General features: G+C 46.4%; 1 protein-coding gene across 14 annotated transcripts in view; it reads left to right on the top strand.

The window, feature by feature from the left end:
- Nucleotides 1-20,788, top strand: part of phldb1b (pleckstrin homology-like domain, family B, member 1b) — a 355,881-nt gene that overhangs the window by 105,981 nt on the left and 229,112 nt on the right. For 13 of the 14 annotated variants that reach the window (XM_068054115.1, XM_068054111.1, XM_068054109.1 and 10 more), the window contains exons 3-4: nucleotides 996-1,119; nucleotides 7,999-8,178. In XM_068054115.1, the coding sequence (XP_067910216.1) occupies nucleotides 996-1,119; nucleotides 7,999-8,178 (304 nt within the window). Of the gene's footprint in view, nucleotides 1-995; nucleotides 1,120-7,998; nucleotides 8,179-9,848; nucleotides 9,935-20,788 lie in introns of those variants that run through there. The other variant, XM_068054125.1, reaches the window with a different exon arrangement.

Here is a 20,788-nt window from a genome sequence, read left to right as displayed (position 1 = left end):
TTTAGTCGAATAGTCTTCCTGATGGAGTGAATATGGGATCTGATGTTCCGCTCGGGTTTGAACAGAAAGCTGAAGTTGCAAATAGGTCTGATGCAGTGTGAAACAGTTACTGGTGAGGGGAATGTAGCTTTGCAGGACTCACGAGACTGCAGGACTAAAAAGAGAATCCTTAATTACAGATAAGTCACCATGGAACCAAGTGAGATCAACCACAATAAGCGAGATAACAAAGAAGAGGGGTTAAGGAGGATGATGTGATTAACAGTATCAAAGGCTGCAGATATGTTGAGGAAGATGTTTGGAGATACTGCACCACAGTCACAGAGAGTGTGGTTCATGACTTTGATAATTCTGGGTCATATTCCAGCTCCTAAGTATAATAATGTAAGCTGCCACTGTGTGAAATATTTTATTTTAAAGTATCAGTCATATCAAATTGAACTAAAACCTATTGTGTTATCCATGTGCACACTCTTTTTAAACTCATCACATCCATTGTGTCTTAAATGGCCCTGTGTTATTGAGCAAAGTGCTCCTATACTCTCCGGAGTTTCGAAGAATGAGAGTTGATCTTATTGAAACATAGAAGATTTTGAGAGGGCTTGACGGGGTAGATGTTGCCGGGCTGTTTCCCCCTGGCTGGAGACTCTAGAACTAGGGACCAGGATAAGAGGTCGGCCATTTAGGACTGGGATGAGGAGAAATCTCTTCACTCAGAGGATTGTGAATCTTTGGAATTCTCTACTCCAGAGAGCTGTGGATGCTCCATCGATGTGCATATTCAAGACTGAGCTGAGTAGATTTTTAGATACTGAGAGAATCAAGGGATTTGGGGAGCGGGTAGGAAAGCGGAGTTGAGGTAGAAAATCAGCCGTGATATTGTATTGAATGGTGGAGCAGACTCAAGGGGCCAATTGGCCTACTCTTGCTCCTATTTCTTATGTTATCCTAAGCTATTTGGTGAACACTTCTTGACATTCTTCTTTTTCTGACAGAACACTCCTCTGGACCTTATTGACACGGGGAAGGGGCTCAAAGTACAGACAGACAAGCCTCACCTGGTGAGCCTCGGGAGTGGGCGTCTCAGCATTGCCGTTACGTTACTTCCACTTGAAGAAGGTGAGAGGTCACTCCCTTGTCGAGGATAGAGTGCCAATGCCGATACCTACTTGGGGTGTAAATTGCATTATTTTCAAATTTTCAAAATATGTCAATTGTGGCTCAGTGGGCAGCACTCTTTCACGACTGAGTCAGAAACTCATTGAGTTCAAGTCCCACTCCAGGGAATTAGGCACAAAAATCCAGGGTGACACTCCAATGCAGTACTGAGGGAGTGTTGCACTGCCAGAGGTGCTGTCTTTCTGGATGAGATGTTAAACCAAGACTCCGTCCGCTCTCTCAGTTGGACGTAACGGTGCTATTTTGAAGAAGAGCAGGGGAGCTCTCCTCGGTGTCCTGGGCAATATTTATCCCTCAATCAACATCACCGAAACAGATTATCTGGTTACTTATCTCATTTCAGTTTGTGGGAGCTTGCTGTGCACAATTTGGCTGCTGCGTTTTCTTCGTTACAGCAGTGACAACATTTCAGAAAAGTACTTTATTGGATGTGCTGGGGTGAAAGACCCTACAGAAATGTAAATCTTTCTTTCTTCTTCAAATCTTCCTGTCATCTTGCTCCCTTTTCCCACTGCAGCCTCTTTTCCTTGTACTTCCTCGTAGTTCATATTCCTTGTTCTTCTGACTCTGGCCTGTTGTGCATCCTCTGCTCCCACTGCTTCACCATCACTTGCAAACCCTTTAGCATCTTGGCTATGCATTCTAGGGTGCTCTTGCTACAAAACTCCTTCTTGCTGCATCTCTCTCCAAGTCTCCTCAGCCCAAGATCTTCAACCAAACCTTCAAACCTAGATTCTGCCTTGGTCCTTCTATCTTTGACCCTTTAAGCACGGAAGGGATGGGGGGCACTTCTGAATGTGGGTGAATGTGGAAGACTGAAAGTCATCAATTTGCTCTTGGGTAGTTTCCTTCCTTTGTCAGCTCAGCTTCTACGCCAAGGCCCGATATTGAGAAAAACTATCGCAGGACTGACATGTCCTCGGGCAAGAATGCACAATGTACGTTGGCTAAAATTCAGCAATTCTATCTGATAAACCCTTGAGGGAGAAAAAGTACTAAAGGATGATGAAAGGGATTGCATTGCAATGAGCCCAATAGACTCTTCCTGTGCTGGAACATCTCTATATGATAGGTAACTGAGCAGACTACAGCTGGGATAAACCCCTCAGACTTTGCTGTCTATGATTCTGTCTGAAGCTGTTGGCTTTGTTACTGCATGAGAATTCTCTTCGGATTCTCCACTTCTCTCCAAGAGACTCCTGTGAACTGTTTGAGTTTTCAGATATATTGTGAAAAGAAGGGGGAGGAAATCCCTCTATATCTTTAATGTCAAAGTAAAACAAGTAGAAAAAAACACTCAAAATATATTCCCTCCAGTAGTATTCTGAATAAACTGGAAATTGCACATCTATAATTTGTAGTGCAGAGATTTGCCCGTGATCTTTGCAGAAAAATAGCTCAGTGATGTTAATGTAATAATGTCAGCATATCGCATGCTTATTTTAGTTTTTTTATTGCGTTTGGAGAAGAATTACAGGCATCTTACTAGGCATCTTAATGTCCAAATGGTCTTGTCTTGAAGGCCCCCTCCCTTACTCTCAAGGGAATGGATCTGTGCTGGAACTGGGGATTAAAGATCAGATTCAATTTCACTGGAAAGGCTGTGTTGAGACAGATAACATGTAGTCTGCGTTCGGCTATCAGGCTCAATCTCTGGGCACCAGATCAAACAAGACATTGAGTTTGCTCCGTGGAGAGGTTACTATTGTTTCACATTGAGAGGCACTTTTGACAAGTGAACAAAGACGGTTCTCAGAGCTGTCCGTAACTAAGTTGCTGCCTTATTCATTTCTCTCCCTTATAGGTGAAGATTCGAGGTGAGTACCTTTCCAGAATGTTCCAATGGCACATCCTCAGGGACTAGAGTGTGGCTTGACTTTTGCTGCCCCACTTTTGGTCCAATTAGCAGCTAATTCCCGAAAGGCCTGTCATTCCTGTGAAATTGTCTGTTTTACTTGCACTGTGGGCTGCTAAACATTGTGCCACGCTCACTTGGAAGTTTGTGCTGGCTCATCAACTTTATCTCCTTGTTTGCACCACGATGTTCCTCGTCAGTCACCCTGTTTGGTCCGTGATTGTAGTGACTTTTCAGATGAGACATTAAACCGAGGCCTTGTCTGCCCTCTCAGGTGGATGTAAAAGATCCCACTATTTTGAAGAGGAGCCGAGCTCTCCCTGGTCTCCTGGCCAATATTTATCCCTCAACCAACATCACTAAAACAGATTATCTGGCTGCTTATCTCATTGCTGTTTGTGAGAGCTTGCTGTACGTAAATTGTATTCTGCATTACCACAGTGATTACATCTCAAAATTCATTGGCTGAAAAGTGCTTTGGGAACTCCTTTCTGTGTGTGTATGTTTGTGTGTGTCTGTCTCTGTGTGTCTGTTTCTGTGTCAGTGTGTGTGTATGTCTATGTCTGTGTGTGTCTGTCTGTCTGTCTCTGTGTCAGTGTATGTGTATGTCTATGTATGTTTGTGTCTGTCTGTCTGTCTCTGTGTCAGTGTATGTGTATGTCTATGTCTGTGTGTGTCTGTCTGTCTGTCTCTGTGTCAGTGTGTGTGTATGTCTATGTCTGTGTGTCTGTCTGTCTGTCTCTGTGTCAGTGTGTGTGTATGTCTATGTCTGTGTGTCTGTCTGTCTGTCTCTGTGTCAGTGTGTGTGTATGTCTATGTCTGTGTGTGTGTGTCTCTGTGTCAGTGCGTGTGTATGTCTGTGTGTATGTCTGTGTGTGTCAGTGTGTGTGTCTGTGTCAGTGTGTGTGTATGTCTATGTGTATGTCTGTGTGTGTCAGTGTGTGTGTCTATGTCTGTGTGTGTGTGTCTCTGTGTCAGTGTGTGTGTATGTCTGTGTGTATGTCTGTGTGTGTCAGTGTGTGTGTCTATGTCTGTGTGTGTCTGTCTGTCTCTGTGTCAGTGTGTGTGTCTATGTCTGTGTGTGTGTGTCTCTGTGTCAGTGTGTGTGTATGTCTATGTCTGTGTGTGTGTGTCTCTGTGTCAGTGTGTGTGTATGTCTATGTCTGTGTGTCTGTCTGTCTCTGTGTCAGTGTGTGTGTCTATGTCTGTGTGTGTGTGTCTGTGTCAGTGTGTGTGTATGTCTATGTGTATGTCTGTGTGTGTCAGTGTGTGTGTCTATGTCTGTGTGTGTGTGTCTCTGTGTCAGTGTGTGTGTATGTCTATGTCTGTGTGTGTGTGTCTCTGTGTCAGTGTGTGTGTATGTCTATGTCTGTGTGTCTGTCTGTCTCTGTGTCAGTGTGTGTGTCTATGTCTGTGTGTGTGTGTCTGTGTCAGTGTGTGTGTATGTCTATGTGTATGTCTGTGTGTGTCAGTGTGTGTGTCTATGTCTGTGTGTGTGTGTCTCTGTATCAGTGTGTGTGTATGTCTATGTCTGTGTGTGTCTGTCTGTCTCTGTGTCAGTGTGTGTGTCTATGTCTGTGTGTGTGTGTCTGTGTCAGTGTGTGTGTATGTCTATGTGTATGTCTGTGTGTGTCAGTGTGTGTGTCTATGTCTGTGTGTGTGTGTCTCTGTGTCAGTGTGTGTGTATGTGTGTTGTGGGGGTGGTGTGCGTGCGGAAATGTGTTGCTTCAATTTGTGGATCAGCAAACCTGCTTAAATTTTCTCTGGCTAAATTCTCTAAATTCCCTCGTTCTTGGAATGAGTTCCAACTTCAGGCTCAATCAGATACGGAAGAGGAAATGTACTGATGACTGGCTTTAATTTCACTCTTGATTTTGATGAAGGCAATTATGATCCAGCTTCTAACGCACAGCACTGCAGCCGGGGAAGGGGAGGGTGTGAAGCTGCTCCCTTCCATCACAAACCAGCAGTTACTGTGGCACGTGGACTTCATGTACAGAGTTGCCAGCTACAGAGAGCAAAGTGGGGGAGGGAAATCTTCCAGCTGAAAACAAGCTCCGGGGCTGAATGGAATAGGCTCCTAAAATAGCTCATGCCAAGTCTTTGCAGCTCATTTAGTTTGATTACCAATGTAGGAAATACCAAACCTTTGAAGATAATGTTGAGTATGTTTGCGCCTTTTCCTTGTCAAGGTAGGGTTATGCACTTTGACCTCTGCCAGTGACTGCACAATGTCAGAGCGACCGAGACTAGAATTTGAGAACAAAAACAACAACAACTTGCATTTAAATAGCACTTTTAATGTAATAGAACGTCCCAAGGCGCTTCAGAGGAGCGTTATCGACTCTGAGCCACGTAAGATGTTGGGACAGGTGACCAAAGCTTGGTCAAAGGGCTCGGTTTAAGGAGCATCTTAAAGAAGGTGAGAGAGGTAGAGAGGCGGAGAGGTTTAAGGAGGGTATTCCTGAGCTTTGCCTTTGTGACTCACATGGGCAGGTTTGATGGTCGGCCTATGCTCAATGAAATAATCTGATCCATTAGCTTCATTGCCCAAGGGTTTGGGAGAGAACATTTGTCCAGAATTCTCTCTCTAGATTGCTGGTCAGCAGCTACCGTAGGCATAGTTGAATGAGATTCAGTGCATACTGATGCCACTCATAGCCGAATTGCCTCCGGGCACTCGCTTGGCAGAAGATTGTGTGGAGTGCAGGCTCAAATTCCCAGTCAGCCTCACCTGTTTCATGAGACCTCAGCATTGAATTATTTTCCCTGTCTCAGCTCCCTCTGATAGCTTGGGGCTGTGTGGTACCTTAAGAGATACAGCGAAAACAGCTGGCGAAACACCTGTGTTGCTTTGGCTGTTAATCGCACAACCAACACACTGCTGAGGCAAACACAACCCGAAAGGCCCTGGTTGCAAAATCTAGTCTGTGTTCAGCATGAATTCAGTGAATAGCAGAGACACAGGAGTGAGTTACAGACTGGAACATGGGGACAGGAGAAGGCCATTCAGCCCCTTGAGCCTGTTCCACCATTCATGAGATCATGACTGATCTGTGATCCATATACCCACCTTTGCCCCTTATCCCTTAATACCTTTGGTTAACAAAAATGTATCAAGCTCAGATTTTAAATTAACAATTGACCCAACCTCAATTGCTGTTTGTGGAAGACAGCTCCAAACTTCTACTACCCTTTGTCTGTAGAACGGTTTCCTAATTTCATTCCTGAAAGATCTGGCTTTTCTAATCTTTAGACTCTGCCCCCTAGTCCTAGACTCTCCAACCAGCGAAAATAGTTTCTCTCTATCTACCGTATCTTGAATATCTTGAATACTTAATTATCTTGAAAATTTTAATCAAATCACCCTGTAACCTTCTAAATTGCAGGGAATACAAACCCTGGTTTGTGTAATCTCTCCTTGTAGTTTAACCCTTGGAGTCCAGATATCATTCTGATAAATTTACGCTGCACTCTGAGTGACTTACTGGTTAAGATCTAATTGAGAGGTACAAAAGGTTTATTTATCTAAATATATAAAACATTTTGTTAACCTTCCCTCCTTCATTGCTCGATGTTGACCAGAAACTAAACATTAATTTCCTAAAGCCTAAATATGGCTTGTAACTAATTATATCCCTTTCCAGCTAGTTTCTTTTGAAACTACAGTCTATTTTTAAAGTCAAGTCTGTCAAGTGTGTTTGGGAAGAGGTCAAATGAGTATGTGACTTGACCGTACCTCAGACTGATCTCAACAAAGACGCAGCCGAGCATGAAGGCTTGGAGCCTGTGGGTTTCACAAAGTCACTTTCAAGTTACGTGTCCCCAGCCCAATGCACTGATGTTACATTTTGAAATAATGTCAGGACATGTGGTTGCACGCACCATGTCCACGGAACCAAGGTTCGACCTGTGGCTCTGATGTTAGCAAATTGTCTCGGAGATGGTGATAGTGAGGATGGTGTAATTCAGGAGTTCTCAACATTTTTGTGCTGAGGCCCCGTGTTATCAAAATTTCACCGATCTTCTGTAACACAAGTAGTTTTTCTGTGTAAAGATTATTTATACAATTAAACATATATATTTATTACTATTTTTGTTTCATTTACTTAATGTGAAACTTGTGAGTGAGTGAGTGAGTGTACAGTGTCCACCATCAGCGGGACCTCTGTCTACACTCTCTATTCAACCCCCCCATAGTAACTCTCCAACAGTTATTTTTGGTGGACCCCTTCAAACCTTCTCACATAGTCCTATAGCAATATGGACAGCCACTTGAGAACCCCTGCTATAATTGGACTCAGTGCCCAGGGGCAGGTAGTGGGAAAGTTCATTTATTTATTTATTCATTCATAGGATGTGGGTATTGCTGACAGGGCCAGCGTTTATTGCCCGTCCCTAATTGCCCTTGAGAAGGTGGTGGTGAGCCACCTTTTTGAATACAACCGAGTGGCTTGCTAGGCCATTTCAGTGGGCAGTTAAGAGTCAACGACATTGCTGTGGGTCTGGAGTCACATGTAGGCCAGACCGGGTAAGGACAGCAGATTTCTTTCCCTGAAGGACATTAGTGAATCAAATGGGTTTTTCCAACAATCTGGTAGTTAGAAACCCAACTGGTTCACTAAGTTTACAGGATTCCACCCGTGACTCAGTAAGGACAGGGTGAGGTTCCAATATGACTGCCTCCCATGGTCAAGCAGCCCATTCAAGTTGGCTGGCCAGTTGGCTAAAGGGGCTCAAGGTACTCAAAGACATCTGGTGCATGTGGAATGGTACCTGAGCAAATGTCGTGCCTTCAGTAGAGCAGGAGGAATGTGGGAGGGAAGGGCCAGAGAGACAGATTCATCCCAAGACTATCCTGGGTTGCCCTGCTCAGTGTTGCTTTCTCATGCTTTTAATCTTGTGCTAATCATTATTGATGAATGAATCTCCTGATGCCCCTCTGATTCTTGCCATGCTCACAGGGAGGACCACCTTTGGCAGTTCTGATTGTCCTACACAAGACATTAGCATCCAGGGACCTGGTATTGCTGCTCAGCATTGCTGCATTGAGAACCGAAATGGGATTATAACACTCTATCCATATGGGAACTTGTGTGCGGTCGATGGAATTCAGGTGAATCAACCTAAACGCCTGTCCCAAGGTAAGGGGAAAATTAACAAGTAGAAGTAGCATTTCAATACATTAACAAATAAAAGTAGCAGTTCAATAGATTAATTGTGAAGAAAGAAAGAACTTGCATTTATATAGCGCTTGTCACAGCTTCAGAATGTCCCAAAAAGCCTCCCAGCTTCTTAATACTATTGAGTGATGATCTTTTTATTTATTCATTCAAGAGATGCGGGTGTCACTGGCAAGGCCAGCATTTATTACCCATAAATAAAAACACAAAATGCTGGAAATACCCAGCAGGTTGGGCAGCAACTGTGGAGAGAGAAACAGAGTTAACACTTCAGGTCTGTGACCCTTCATCAGAACTGTCAGAAAGATCATCGACCTGAAACGTTATCTCCGTTTCTCTCTCCACAGTTGCTGCCTGACCTATGGAGTCATTTATGACACAGTAAGAGGTTATTCGGCCCATCGAGTCTATGCTGGCTCTCCCTAGAGCAATTCGGTCAGTCGCATTCCCCCTCTAAATCCCCAGAGCCCTGCAAGTTTATTTCCTTTGAGTGCCCATCCAATTTCCTTTTGAAATCATTGATTGTTCCTGCTTCCACCGCCCTCCTAGGCAGCGAGTTCCAGTTCACTGTGTAAAATGCTTGTCCTCACATCCCCCCCCTACATCTCTTGCTCAAAACCTTAAATCTGTGTCCCCTAGTCCTTGTGCCATTGTACGGCTGAGCATTTCTAGCATTTTCAGTTTTTGTTTCAGATTTCCAGTATCTGCAGTATTTTGCTTTTATTTAATATGCATCCCTAGAGGTTCCTGAGGTAATTATGAGCCACCTTCTTGAAGCACCACCTTTGAGTCCGAAGGTTGTGAGTTCAACTCGACCTCCAGTTTGTGTGCAAATTGCCTGCTGTGTGTTTCCGACATTACAACAGTGACTACACTTCAAAAGTACTTCATTGGCTGTAAAACACTTTGGAACACCCTGAAGTTGTGAAAGGTGCTATATAAATGGCAGTTTGAAAACCTTATCAGACCTTTTCTTTTTGACCAAACGTATGGTTTCCCTCCTAATTGCTCTCTCTATACCTTGGTGCCCTGTCCCTTAAAATACCTTGAGCTTGTTTCTACATTAGAGGTGACAAATAGACATGTTGTTGTTGTCCATGTCTAATGCTGACTTTCTGTCTTGTTTCTTTAAGAGTCCTAGTGTAACCTGTTCAGGCTATCTCCACAATCCATCAACATGCAGAATAAAACTCACCTCAAAAAATATTTGATGGGAAAGAGTTGCCTTGTATTCTGATCTAAATCTTACTGGTGATATCAGCTTTGCACAGATGTATTAGTTCCCTGTTTACTGCATTGTATTTAATATATCAAATTTAAATGACTTGTTGTTCTAGGTAATTTATATGGTAATTATTTCTTTGTGTGAATGAATCAAGTTTATTCTCTCATTCAGTGCAACAGAGGTGATTGGTTTACAATATCATTAATGAGGTCAGGAGGACTGCTTCATCTAACATTCCTCCAGAACATTGCTTCAGCATTTGAAAAACAAGCGGTTTCTTGAATATACTTACCTCGAATTCCCCACAAAGGACCACACTAAACTCTAGAGTAGGAGAATTTTAAGCTGCTGTCGGGGGTATCAGCACAGGACCTCGCAAAGTGCACGCCTTGTGCTGTGAGAAGTTAAGTCCGACGCCAAATTGCCGGATTTGCTAAGGGTGGCACTCAGGTTGACTGGGCACTGTACCTAAGCCCGAGGAAGAAAAGCAGGGTAAGTTAAAAGGCAGATTCTGCTGAGCACGAGGCTTTGCCCGGTGTTGAACTCTGTTGATGCGTTTGAAGGTGATGGGGCAGATAGAGCAATGGGGAGGGGTTTAGGAAGAGAGTTCGAGAATTTGGGATAAGATAGAGTCCTCACTGTTTATAGTGGGTGCCTTGTTATGATGCTTCTTGCCCACGATATGCAATCGCTGATATTTATATGTTGTGTAAAGTGGAGCTCAGGAAGTCATTGGAATGTCTAGGGAGGTGAAATATGACTTTTCTATGGCCAGAGATAATCTTCCTTTCATGTTAAAGTTTGCAGTGAGTTAAGAATGTTCAACTGAAACCGGTACCGTTCCTCATGGGAACTCAATATTACACCACGGGGAGCGAGATACTGTCACACTTGGTGACAACATAGAGAAAAACTACTTAGAAAACAATACAGTGGGTCCATGTATCTCTCTAATTCAGCTCTAAAGTGTTTTAAGCATTTTAATTGTCTGCCATGGCTCAGTTGATGGCCCTCTTGCCTCTGAGTGAGGAGGTTGTGGGTTTAAGTCCCACTCCAGAGACTTGAGCACATAATCTAGGCTGAGGCTCCGAGTGCGGTACTGAGTGAGTGCCACACTGTTGGAGGTGACGTCTTTCCAATGAGACATTACACCGAGGCACTGACTGCCCTCTCAGGTGGACATAAAAGATCCCATGGCACTATTTTGAAAGAAAACGCAGGGAAGTTCTAGTGATGTCCTGATGTCCTGGACGAATATTTATTCCTCAACCATTAAATCATTAAAAACAGATTATATGGTCATTACCACATTGTTGCTCGTGGGAGCTTGCTGTGTGCAAATTGGCAGCCACATTTCACACATTACAACAGCAACCATGTTCATTGGCTATAAAGCGCTTTGGGACGCCTGAGGTCACAAAAGGCGCGACAGAAATGCAAATTAATTCTTTATAAATTTACCAGAAATTGCTTTTCACCAACAAGGTCCCAGTGATGTGCTTGATCTGAAACAGGTGGTGTGTTCCAGCTCCTAAATTAGCTGAGCAGCTTTTAAATCGCACAGTCAGTGTGACAGGCACAGAGATGACAGTCACAGGACCATCTTAACCCAGCCATTAGAGAGGAAGCCTTACTGCTGTTTCCATGATACAAGCAGCCAGTGACTTGAGCTGTCGGGTTCCTGCTCCCACTCCTCGCTCCTCATATAATTTGCAGGAACAGTGAGATAGGTTTCGGAGAGTGTGGTACACAGCTCCCAGGAAACTCCCATTTCTGATGGAGGAGGGGCGTCAGTCTATGATTGCAGTTTTCTGTCTTCAAGTCTCAACATGTGACTGTGCTGGCACTCTCTCACTGGGGGCTCTCTCACTGGGGGCTATCTCACTGGGCACTCTCTCACTGAGGGCTCTCTCACTGGACACTCTCTCATTGGGGGCTCTCTCACTGGGGGCTGTCTCACTGGGGGCTGTCTCACTGGGGGTTGTCTCACTGGGGGCTGTCTCACTGGGGACTCTCTCACTGGGCACTCTCTCACTGGGCACTCTCTCACTGGGGGCTCTCTCACTGGGGGTTGTCTCACTGGGTGCTCTCTCACTGGGCACTCTCTCACTGGGCACTCTCTCACTGAGGGCTCTCTTACTGGGGGCTCTCTCACTGGGCACTCGCTCACTGAGGGCTCTCTCACTGGACACTCTCTCACTGGGGGTTGTCTCACTGGGGGCTCTCTCACTGGGCACTCTCTCACTGAGGGCTCTCTCACTGGGCGCTCTCTCACTGGGCACTCTCTCACTGGGGGCTCTCTCACTGGGGGTTGTCTCACTGGGGGCACTCTCACTGGGTGCTCTCTCACTGGGCACTCTCTCACTGGGCACTCTCTCACTGAGGGCTCTCTTACTGGGGGCTCTCTCACTGGGCACTCGCTCACTGAGGGCTCTCTCACTGGACACTCTCTCACTGGGGGTTGTCTCACTGGGAGCTCTCTCACTGGGCACTCTCTCACTGAGGGCTCTCTCACTGGGCGCTCTCTCACTGGGCGCTCTCTCACTGGGCGCTCTCTCACTGGACACTCTCTCACTGGGGGCTCTCTCACTGGGCGCTCTCTCACTGGGCGCTCTCTCACTGGGGGCTGTCTCACTGGGGGCTGTCTCACTGGGGGCTCTCTCACTGGGCGCTCTCTCACTGGGCGCTCTCTCACTGGGGGCTGTCTCACTGGGTACTATCTCACTGGTTGCTCTCTCACTGGGGGATCTCTCACTGGGCACTCTCTCACTGGGCACTCTCTCACTGGGGGCTCTCTCACTGGACACTCTCTCACTGGCTGCTCTCTCACTGGTGGCTGTCTCACTGGCTGCTCTCTCACTGGGCACTCTCTCACTGGGCACTCTCTCACTGGCTGCTCTCTCACTGGGCACTCTCTCACTGGGGGATCTCTCACTGGGCACTCTCTCACTGGGGGCTCTCTCACTGGGCACTCTCTCACTGGCTGCTCTCTCACTGGGCACTCTCTCACTGGGGGCTGTCTCACTGGCTGCTCTCTCACTGGGCACTCTCTCATTGGGGGATCTCTCACTGGCTGCTCTCTCACTGGGCACTCTCTCACTGGGCACTCTCTCACTGGGCGCTCTCTCACTGGGGGCTCTCTCACTGGGCACTCTCTCACTGGGCACTCTCTCACTGGGCACTCTCTCACTGGGGGCTCTCTCACTGGGCACTCTCTCACTGGCTGCTCTCTCACTGGGCACTCTCTCACTGGGGGATCTCTCACTGGCTGCTCTCTCACTGGGCACTCTCTCACTGGCTGCTCTCTCACTGGGCACTCTCTCACTGGGGGCTGTCTCACTGGCTGCTCTCTCACTGGGCGCTCTCTCACTGGGCACTCTCTCACTGGGGGCTGCCTCACTGGCTGCTCTCTCTCTGGGCACTCTCTCACTGGGGGCTCTCACTGGGGGCTCTCTCACTGGGGGCTCTCTCACTGGGGGCTCTCTCACTGGGGGCTCTCTCTGGGCACTCTCTCACTGGGCACTCTCTCACTGGGGGCTCTCTCACTGGGGGCTGTCTCACTGGGGGCTCTCTCTGGGCACTCTCTCACTGGGGGCTCTCTCACTGGGCATTCTCTCACTGGGGGCTGTCTCACTAGGGGCTGTCTCACTGGGGGCTCTCTCTGGGCACTGTCTCACTGGGGGCTCTCTCACTGGGGGCTCTCTCACTGGGGGCTGTCTCACTGGGGCTCTCTCTGGGCACTCTCTCACTGGGGGCTCTCTCTGGGCACTCTCTCACTGGGGGCTGTCTCACTGGGGGCTCTCACTGGGGGCTCTCTCACTGGGGGCTCTCTCACTGGGGGCTCTCTCTGGGCACTCTCTCACTGGGGGCTCTCTCACTGGGGGCTCTCTCTGGGCACTCTCTCACCGGGGGCTCTCTCACAGGCTGCTCTCTCAGTGGGGGCTCTCTCACTGACTGCTCTCTCACTGACTGCTCTCTCACTGGGGGCTTTCTCACTGGGGGCTCTCTCACAGGCTGCTCTCACTGGGCACTCTCTCACTGGGGGCTCTCTCAGTGGGGGCTCTCTCACTGACTGCTCTCTCACTGCGGGTTCACTCACTGGGGGCTTTCTCACTGGCCGCTCACTCATGGGGCACTGTCTCACTGGGCGCTGTCTCACTGGGCACTCCCTCATTGGGCGCTCCCTCACTGGGCTGTCTCTCACTGGGCACTATCTCACTGGGCATTGTGTCAATCCTTGGCATCTCACTCTGCATTGGGAGAATTGCACATTACATAGAAATTACAGCACAGAAACAGGCCATTCAGCCCAACTAGTCTATGCTGGTGTTTGCGCTTCACACGAGCCTCCTCCCACCCCTACTTCATCTCATCTCAGTAATGGATAATAACCGAACCGAAGTTAAACATCAGCTGTATCAGAATTACAAGTTCATTGCTGAAGCTGGACTTTGCATTGCTAAAGTTAAACCAAGCTTTCCTGATGGGTCACAGCACACAGTCTGTGCTAGATTAAGTCTGGAGGACTGTTTACAGTTCCTGTACTACACCTCAGAAAGGATGGATTGGCCTTGGAAGGAGTCCAGCTGAAATTCACCAGAAAGTTACCAAGGCTAAGAGGGTTAGAGTATGAGGAGAGATTACATTAACTAGGCTTGGATTCCCTGGAATGTAGAAGGTTAAGGGATGATTTGATAGAAGATTTTAGAATTTTCAAAGGAATTGATACAGTAGTGAGTGAGAAACATTCCCTCTCGAGGGAGAGTCTCGGACATGGAGACATAAGATTTAAATCAGAACCAGGTCATTCCAGAGAGAAGTTAGGAAACACTTCTTCATGCGAAGGGTGCTGGAAATGTAGAACTCTCTCCCACACAAAGCAGAAGCTATAAGCTCAATCAATAATTTTACATTTGAGATGGATAGATTTTTGCTACACAAAGGTTGGAGCCAAGGCAGGTGAATGGAGTTAAAATGCAGATCAGCCATGATCTTACTGAAGAGTCTTGACGGGCTAAATGGCCTCCTCCTATTCTATGTTTCAAAGCCTGCTTTCACTTGCACAGGGATGAAGAGCTGTGTCTTCCGCTCCAAGTCCGTGTTTGACTTGCTTGCCTGGTCCTTGTTTACGAGCACAGGTCAACTGCCCACCCTCTCTGTTGTAAGGATGTAAGAACATAAAAAAGTAGGAGCAGCAGTAGGCCATTCATCCCCTCAAGCCTGCTCCACCATTCAATAAATCATAGCTGGTCTTCTATCTCAACTCCACCTTCCCACACTATCCCTATCTCCCTCGATTCTCTTAATGTTCAAAAATATGTCCGTCTCAATCTTGAATAAACTCAACAATTGAGCATTCACAGCTTCTGGGGTAGAGAATTCCAAAGATTCACAACCCTCTGTGTGAAGAAATTTCTCCTTGTCTCAGTCCGAAATGGTTGTTGACCCTTTATCCTGAGTTTATGACCCCTAGTTCTCGACTCTGCAGCCAGGGAAAACAGATTCTCAGCACCTACCCTGTCAAGCCCCTTAAGAATATTATACATTTGGGACCACCTCTTGTTCTTTTAAACTCCAGAGAATATAGGTCCATTCTACTCAATCTCTCCTCATAGGACAGTCCTCATCCCAGCTTTGTTGCACCCCATCTAATGCAAGTATATCCTTCATTGGACAAGGAGACCTAAACTATACACAATACCTCAGGTGTGGTTTCACCAAAGCCCTGAACAATTATAGCAAGAATTCCTTACTCTTATAGCCCAACCCCCTTGCAATCAAGGCTAACATACCATTTGCTTTCCAAATTGCTTGTTGTACCTGCATGTTAACTTTCTGTGATTCTTGTACAAAGATGTGCCAGTCCCTCTGAATACCTACATGTACTGGTCTCTCACCTTGGAAAAACAATTCTGTTTATCTATTCATCTACCAAAGTGGACAATTTCCCACTTCCCCACGTTATACTCCATCTGCCACCTTCTTGCCCATTCACTTAACCTGTCTATATCCCTTTGCAACCTCTTTGTGTCCTCCTCACAGCTTACATTCCCACCTAGCTTTGTGTCATCAGGACGCTTGGATATATTACACTCAGTTGCTTCATCCAGATTATCAATATAGATTGTAAATAGCTGAGGCCCCTTGCAGAGCTCCACTAGTTACAACTGGGCGGCACAGTGGCGCAGTGGTTAGCACCGCAGCCTCACAGCTCCAGCGACCCGGGTTCAATTCTGGGTACTGCCTGTGTGGAGTTTGCAAGTTCTCCCTGTGTCTGCGTGGGTTTTCTCCGGGTGCTCCGGTTTCCTCCCACAAGCCAAAAGACTTGCAGGTTGGTAGGTAAATTGGCCATTATAAATTGCCCCTAGTATAGGTAGGTGGTAGGGAAATATAGGGATAGTTGGGGATGTGGTAGGAATATGGGATTAGTGTAGGATTAGTATAAATGGGTGGTTGATGGTCAGCACAGACTCGGTGGGCCGAAGGGCCTGTTTCAGTGCTGTATCTCTAAACTAAACTAAAACATACTAAAACTAAACCTGCCAACCTGAAAATGACCTGTCTATTCCTACCCTCTGTTTTCTGTCCATTAACCAATCCGCAAACCAAGCTTATATATTATCCCCAACTCCATGAGCCCTTTTCCTGTGGTAACAACCTCAGAGGTGATAAGTGAATAAACAGGGACAACTCGAAGGTAGACAGAATAAAACAACAACAACAGCAGATTATATTTGTATTGCACCTTTAATGTAATAAAACATTTCAATGTGCTTCACACTGAAAAAACATATAGTTACTGGAGGGCAACTTCAAATTTTCACTGTGAAGAGTCAGGTTGTAACAGGAGAGGAGCCAGTGAATCTCACCCCTGTTAGTGAGGTGCAGAGTGAATGGGCTCTTGTGGTATCAGAAGTGTAAATAAGGAGAAACTATTTCTGCTGGCTTGAGGGTCAGTAACTGGAGGATACAGATTTCAAGTAATTGGCAAACGGACAGGTTAGTTTTTTTTAGTTTAGAGATACAGCACTGAAACAGGCCCTTCGGCCCACCGAGTCTGTGCCGAACATCAACCACCCATTTATACTAATCCTACACTAATCCCATATTCCTACCAAACATCCCCACCTGTCCCTATATTTCCCTACCACCTACCTATACTAGGGGCAATTTATAATGGCCAATTTACCTACCAACCTGCAAGTCTTTTGGCTTGTGGGAGGAAACCGGAACACCCAGAGAAAACCCACGCAGACACAGGGAGGACTTGCAAACTCCACACAGGCAGTACCCAGAATTGAACCTGGGTCGCTGGAGCTGTGAGGCTGCTTTGCTAACCACTGCGCCACTGTGCCGCCCTGTGCTGCCCTAGGAGACGACATGAGGGAAAAGGGTGGTGGGCATAGATTTAATAGTGACTTTCAAAAGGGATTGGGTAAATATTTAGAAAGGAAAGATTCCCAGGGCTACAGGGGAAGTCCAGGGGGAGTGGAACTAATTGGATGGTTCTTTCAAAGAGCCAGTACAGGCATGATTGGCTGAATGGCCTCTTCTGTGCTGCATAATTCTATGAAATGTTGCAAAGAGACAAGAGAAAACTTTATACCTTCCCAAGTTGTTCAATCCTGAAAGAGTGAGTAATCCCTACTCCAGCTGTATTTACACTGTAAACTACCCTTCAGAACATGAGCTTGATTGGCAGGTCAGCTAAATCAAATAGCCAAAAGGCACATTCTACACATCTGGCAGTAATACAGAGACCTTCTGAAACTTAGGAGTGTAATTTGCCTTTTGTCTCCCCAGCAGCTGTTTGATCTTGTACTGTAAATATGAACAGATCCTTTAACTGTATATTCATTCACGTGTTGTGTTACAGTTTCACCTCCCCTCCCAACACTAAAACATCCCCTGACACTATTCGAAGAAGAGGAGAGGAGTTCTCCTTGATATCCTGGGGCCAATATTTATCCCTCAACCAACACCTGCAAAACACATGATCTGATCAGGATCACATTGCTGTTTGTGGGAGCTTACTGTGTGCAAATTGGCTGTCGTGATTTCCTACATTACAACAGTGGCCGCGCCTCAGAAGCATTTCATTGGCTGTGAAGTTTTTTGTGTTGTCCTGAGGTTACGAGAGGGGCTACCACATGGATGAGTTGAGATGAACAGCATCAATTGACTTAAGGGGATACATGAACATTAACGAAGTAGGAGTTGGGAGGAGGCTTGTGTGGAGCATAAACACAAACACAGACCAGTTGGGCCGAATGGCCTGTTTCTGTGCCGTAGGTTCCATCTAATTCAATGTTGTTATCCAGAAAAGTGATGCCGCATGCAGCTGAATAACCCTATTATCTAGGCTTGCATTTTGGGAATGGCCTTTTTGGGGTGAAGTATTGCAGGGCTACTGGAAGCTGTGGAACCAGAGTTGGCAAAAAAAATTGCATTTATATATCACCTTTCATGACTACTGGATGTCTCAAAGTGGTTTACAGCCAATGAAGTAGTTTGGAAGTTTAGTCACTGTTGTAATGTGGGTGACACAGCAGCCGTTTGTGCACAGCAAGCTCCCACAAACAGCAATGTGATAATGACCAGACAATCCATTCTAATGATGTTGGTTGAGGGATAAATATTGACCAGGACGCTGGGGATAACTCCCCTGCTCATTTTCAAAATAGTGCCTGTGATCTTTTACATCCACCTACAAGGGCCTCAGTTTAACATTTCATCTGAGAGACTGCACCTCCAACAGTGCAGCACTTCCCTTAGTACTGCACTGGAGCATCAGCATGTGCTCAAGTCTCTGGAGTGGAAACTGAACCCACAACCTTTTGGGTCAGAGGTCAGAGCGTTACCCACTGAATTACTGCTGGCAGCTACAGAACAGCAGGAGAAATTAGAGTTGGGGGGTGGGGTGGGAGTGGGGGGGGTGGTGGGGTGGGGGGTGGAGTTGGTGGTGGGGCAGCCATGGGAGGATATAAAGACCAAAAAATGGAACTCAGAATGCAAAGTCTGCACGAACACTGTCGTCCATTGTTGTTGCAACTTTTGGGGATGGTTTCTGGATCAAATAGCAATTTGAGTTTCAAATCACTCAGAGCGGATGCTGAGTACTCGGTTGACTGGATTCTGTCTCCACACTTCAAGCCTTCTCCAGGGCTCAGCAATTTATCAGCACAGACTTTCCGGCAGATCTGCATCAGTGCTGCTCTGCTGGGATGTGAGGTATTTGTTAGCATCTCTTCTGTTATCTGATGTCCCTTTGTGTAATGAGACTGAGGATCACAGATATGGGCTGGGGTAATTGGTACAATGAGGTTAAGTAGGCGTCTATATTCCTGAAGGGGTTGGAGGAGCAGAGGTAAGTATGTTTGTTAATCAGGAACTGACAATATCTCAAGCAGATCTCAAGCTGTCTTCAGAAATCATTGGGTCATCACCGCTCCCAGATCAATTATCTATGCAAAGCCACAGGATTGCAATGTTTTAAGGAGCAGGCTTCACAATTCAGTTACAACACGTGGGGAAAGTGTCCCCAGATTGCATGCAGAGAGTGGGGTTAAGTTTTTATATCAAGCTTAAATATCCTCCACAGATTCACAAATGATGTCCTCTGATTGGCTGCTGTGAGGCTGGGCCAGATAGTAAGTAAGGAAGACTTGCATTTATATAGCGCCTTTCACAGACCACAGGACGTCCCAAAGTGCTTTACAGCCAATGAAGTGCAATCACTGTTATAATGTAGGAAACATGGCAGCCAAATTCCATACAGCAAGATCCCACAAGCAGCAATGTGATGATTACCACATCATCTCTTTTTGTGCTGTTGGCAAAGGAATACATATTAACCAGGGCACTGGGGAGATGTTCCCTCTACTGTGGAATCTTCCACATCCCCCTTGGGAGGGCAGATGAGATCTCAATTTAACATCTCATTCAAAAGACAGCACTTCCAACAGTGCAGCACACCCTCAGTACTGCACTAGGAGTGTCATCTGGATTTTGCACTGAGGACTCTAGAATAGGACTTGAACTCGTGCTCTACCTGCCTCTGAGGTGAGATTGCTACCGACTGAGCCACAGCTGATATCAAACAGGTAAACCATTATTTGAAGGGAAATTGTCATTCAGGGTCGATACCAGCTCAAGAAAATCAGGCTCTTCGGCACCACCTGGAGGTTTTCTCCCCCACGATTTGCTTTCCTCCTGTCCTTAACGCTCTTCAGCTCCCTGGTACCACAGCCGACTGCCCAATCTTCATGTGTTGAGCCTACACAGTGAAGGTGAATTGGCCGATCTCAGCCTCGGTGGTCACTCTAGATAGGGTTGGAGAGAGAAAAGCGCAGGCAAACCTCCCACCTGACTTCTATGTTACCCATTTTTTTGAAAGGTGGAAGTGTGGAGGGCAGGTGAGGGCAGGACTGGGCTTAAATCCTCTTGCCTCACCATCACATTGCCCGCCACACTTGCAATCCCAACTCAAACTGGCCACCGTGATGAGTTCAGGAACACCAGGCAGGCAGTTTGCACTTGACACACAATGACTGAGTATTAATTTGGAGGGCAGTAACTGTTGTTATAGCAACAAACGTAGGAGTCATTTTTGCTCACATCAAGATTCCAAAGACAGAAGTGTGATCAGTGACCAGTTCATTTTATTATTAGTCGTGTGGTAATGAGTGAGAGTTGGCCAGCATTCCAGGGACTTTTCTGCTCACATTAAAATAGTCTCCTGGCGTCTTTAACATCCAACAGAGGAAGCAAACCTCAGATTTAAGCTCTCACTCAAAAGGCACAGCACATCGAACAATCCCTCAGGGCATCTCCATTGGAGTGTCGTTTTAGATTACGGTATCTTTCAGCTGGAAAGAGTAAGTGAGAGAGGTTGGTTGAGTTAGAAACTGTCAGTCGATGAGAGGGGTTGGAGGGAGAGAAAAGCACTGACATGTGCCCTCCACCCTGCTCCTGGGAGCCATTGCTTTTTTAATTAACCGCTTGATGTCACTGGATTAACAGCATTCGGCTTGGAACCACTGGGAGCCTTCCCTGCTTGCTCATCCCATCTTCAGGAATTAATAAGCTTGTGTCTTTTGGGAGTTCAATGTGCCCAGCTTCTGCCAATCAAATCCTTCCACCTATTTCTGGGTTGCCCTTGCCTCTTACAGACCGTGTTTATGGTCGTTTGGGTCGGTAGACAGGGGTTGAAGAAATGACAGGGAATGTTCGTGTGCAGTCGGGAACTTGTAGCTGCAAACTCTATCTGGAAGCTCTTAACTCTTTCAGGTACTTGAGAATGTGTGCTATGTTAAAAGCTTTTGCTACAATGCAGTGTTGTAGTTG

This window comes from Heterodontus francisci, chromosome 22 (genome assembly GCF_036365525.1).
Source record: "Heterodontus francisci isolate sHetFra1 chromosome 22, sHetFra1.hap1, whole genome shotgun sequence".
NCBI lineage: Eukaryota > Metazoa > Chordata > Chondrichthyes > Heterodontiformes > Heterodontidae > Heterodontus > Heterodontus francisci.
Note: the sequence above shows the minus strand (reverse complement) of the source record. Positions and strands in the feature narration are given on the sequence as shown.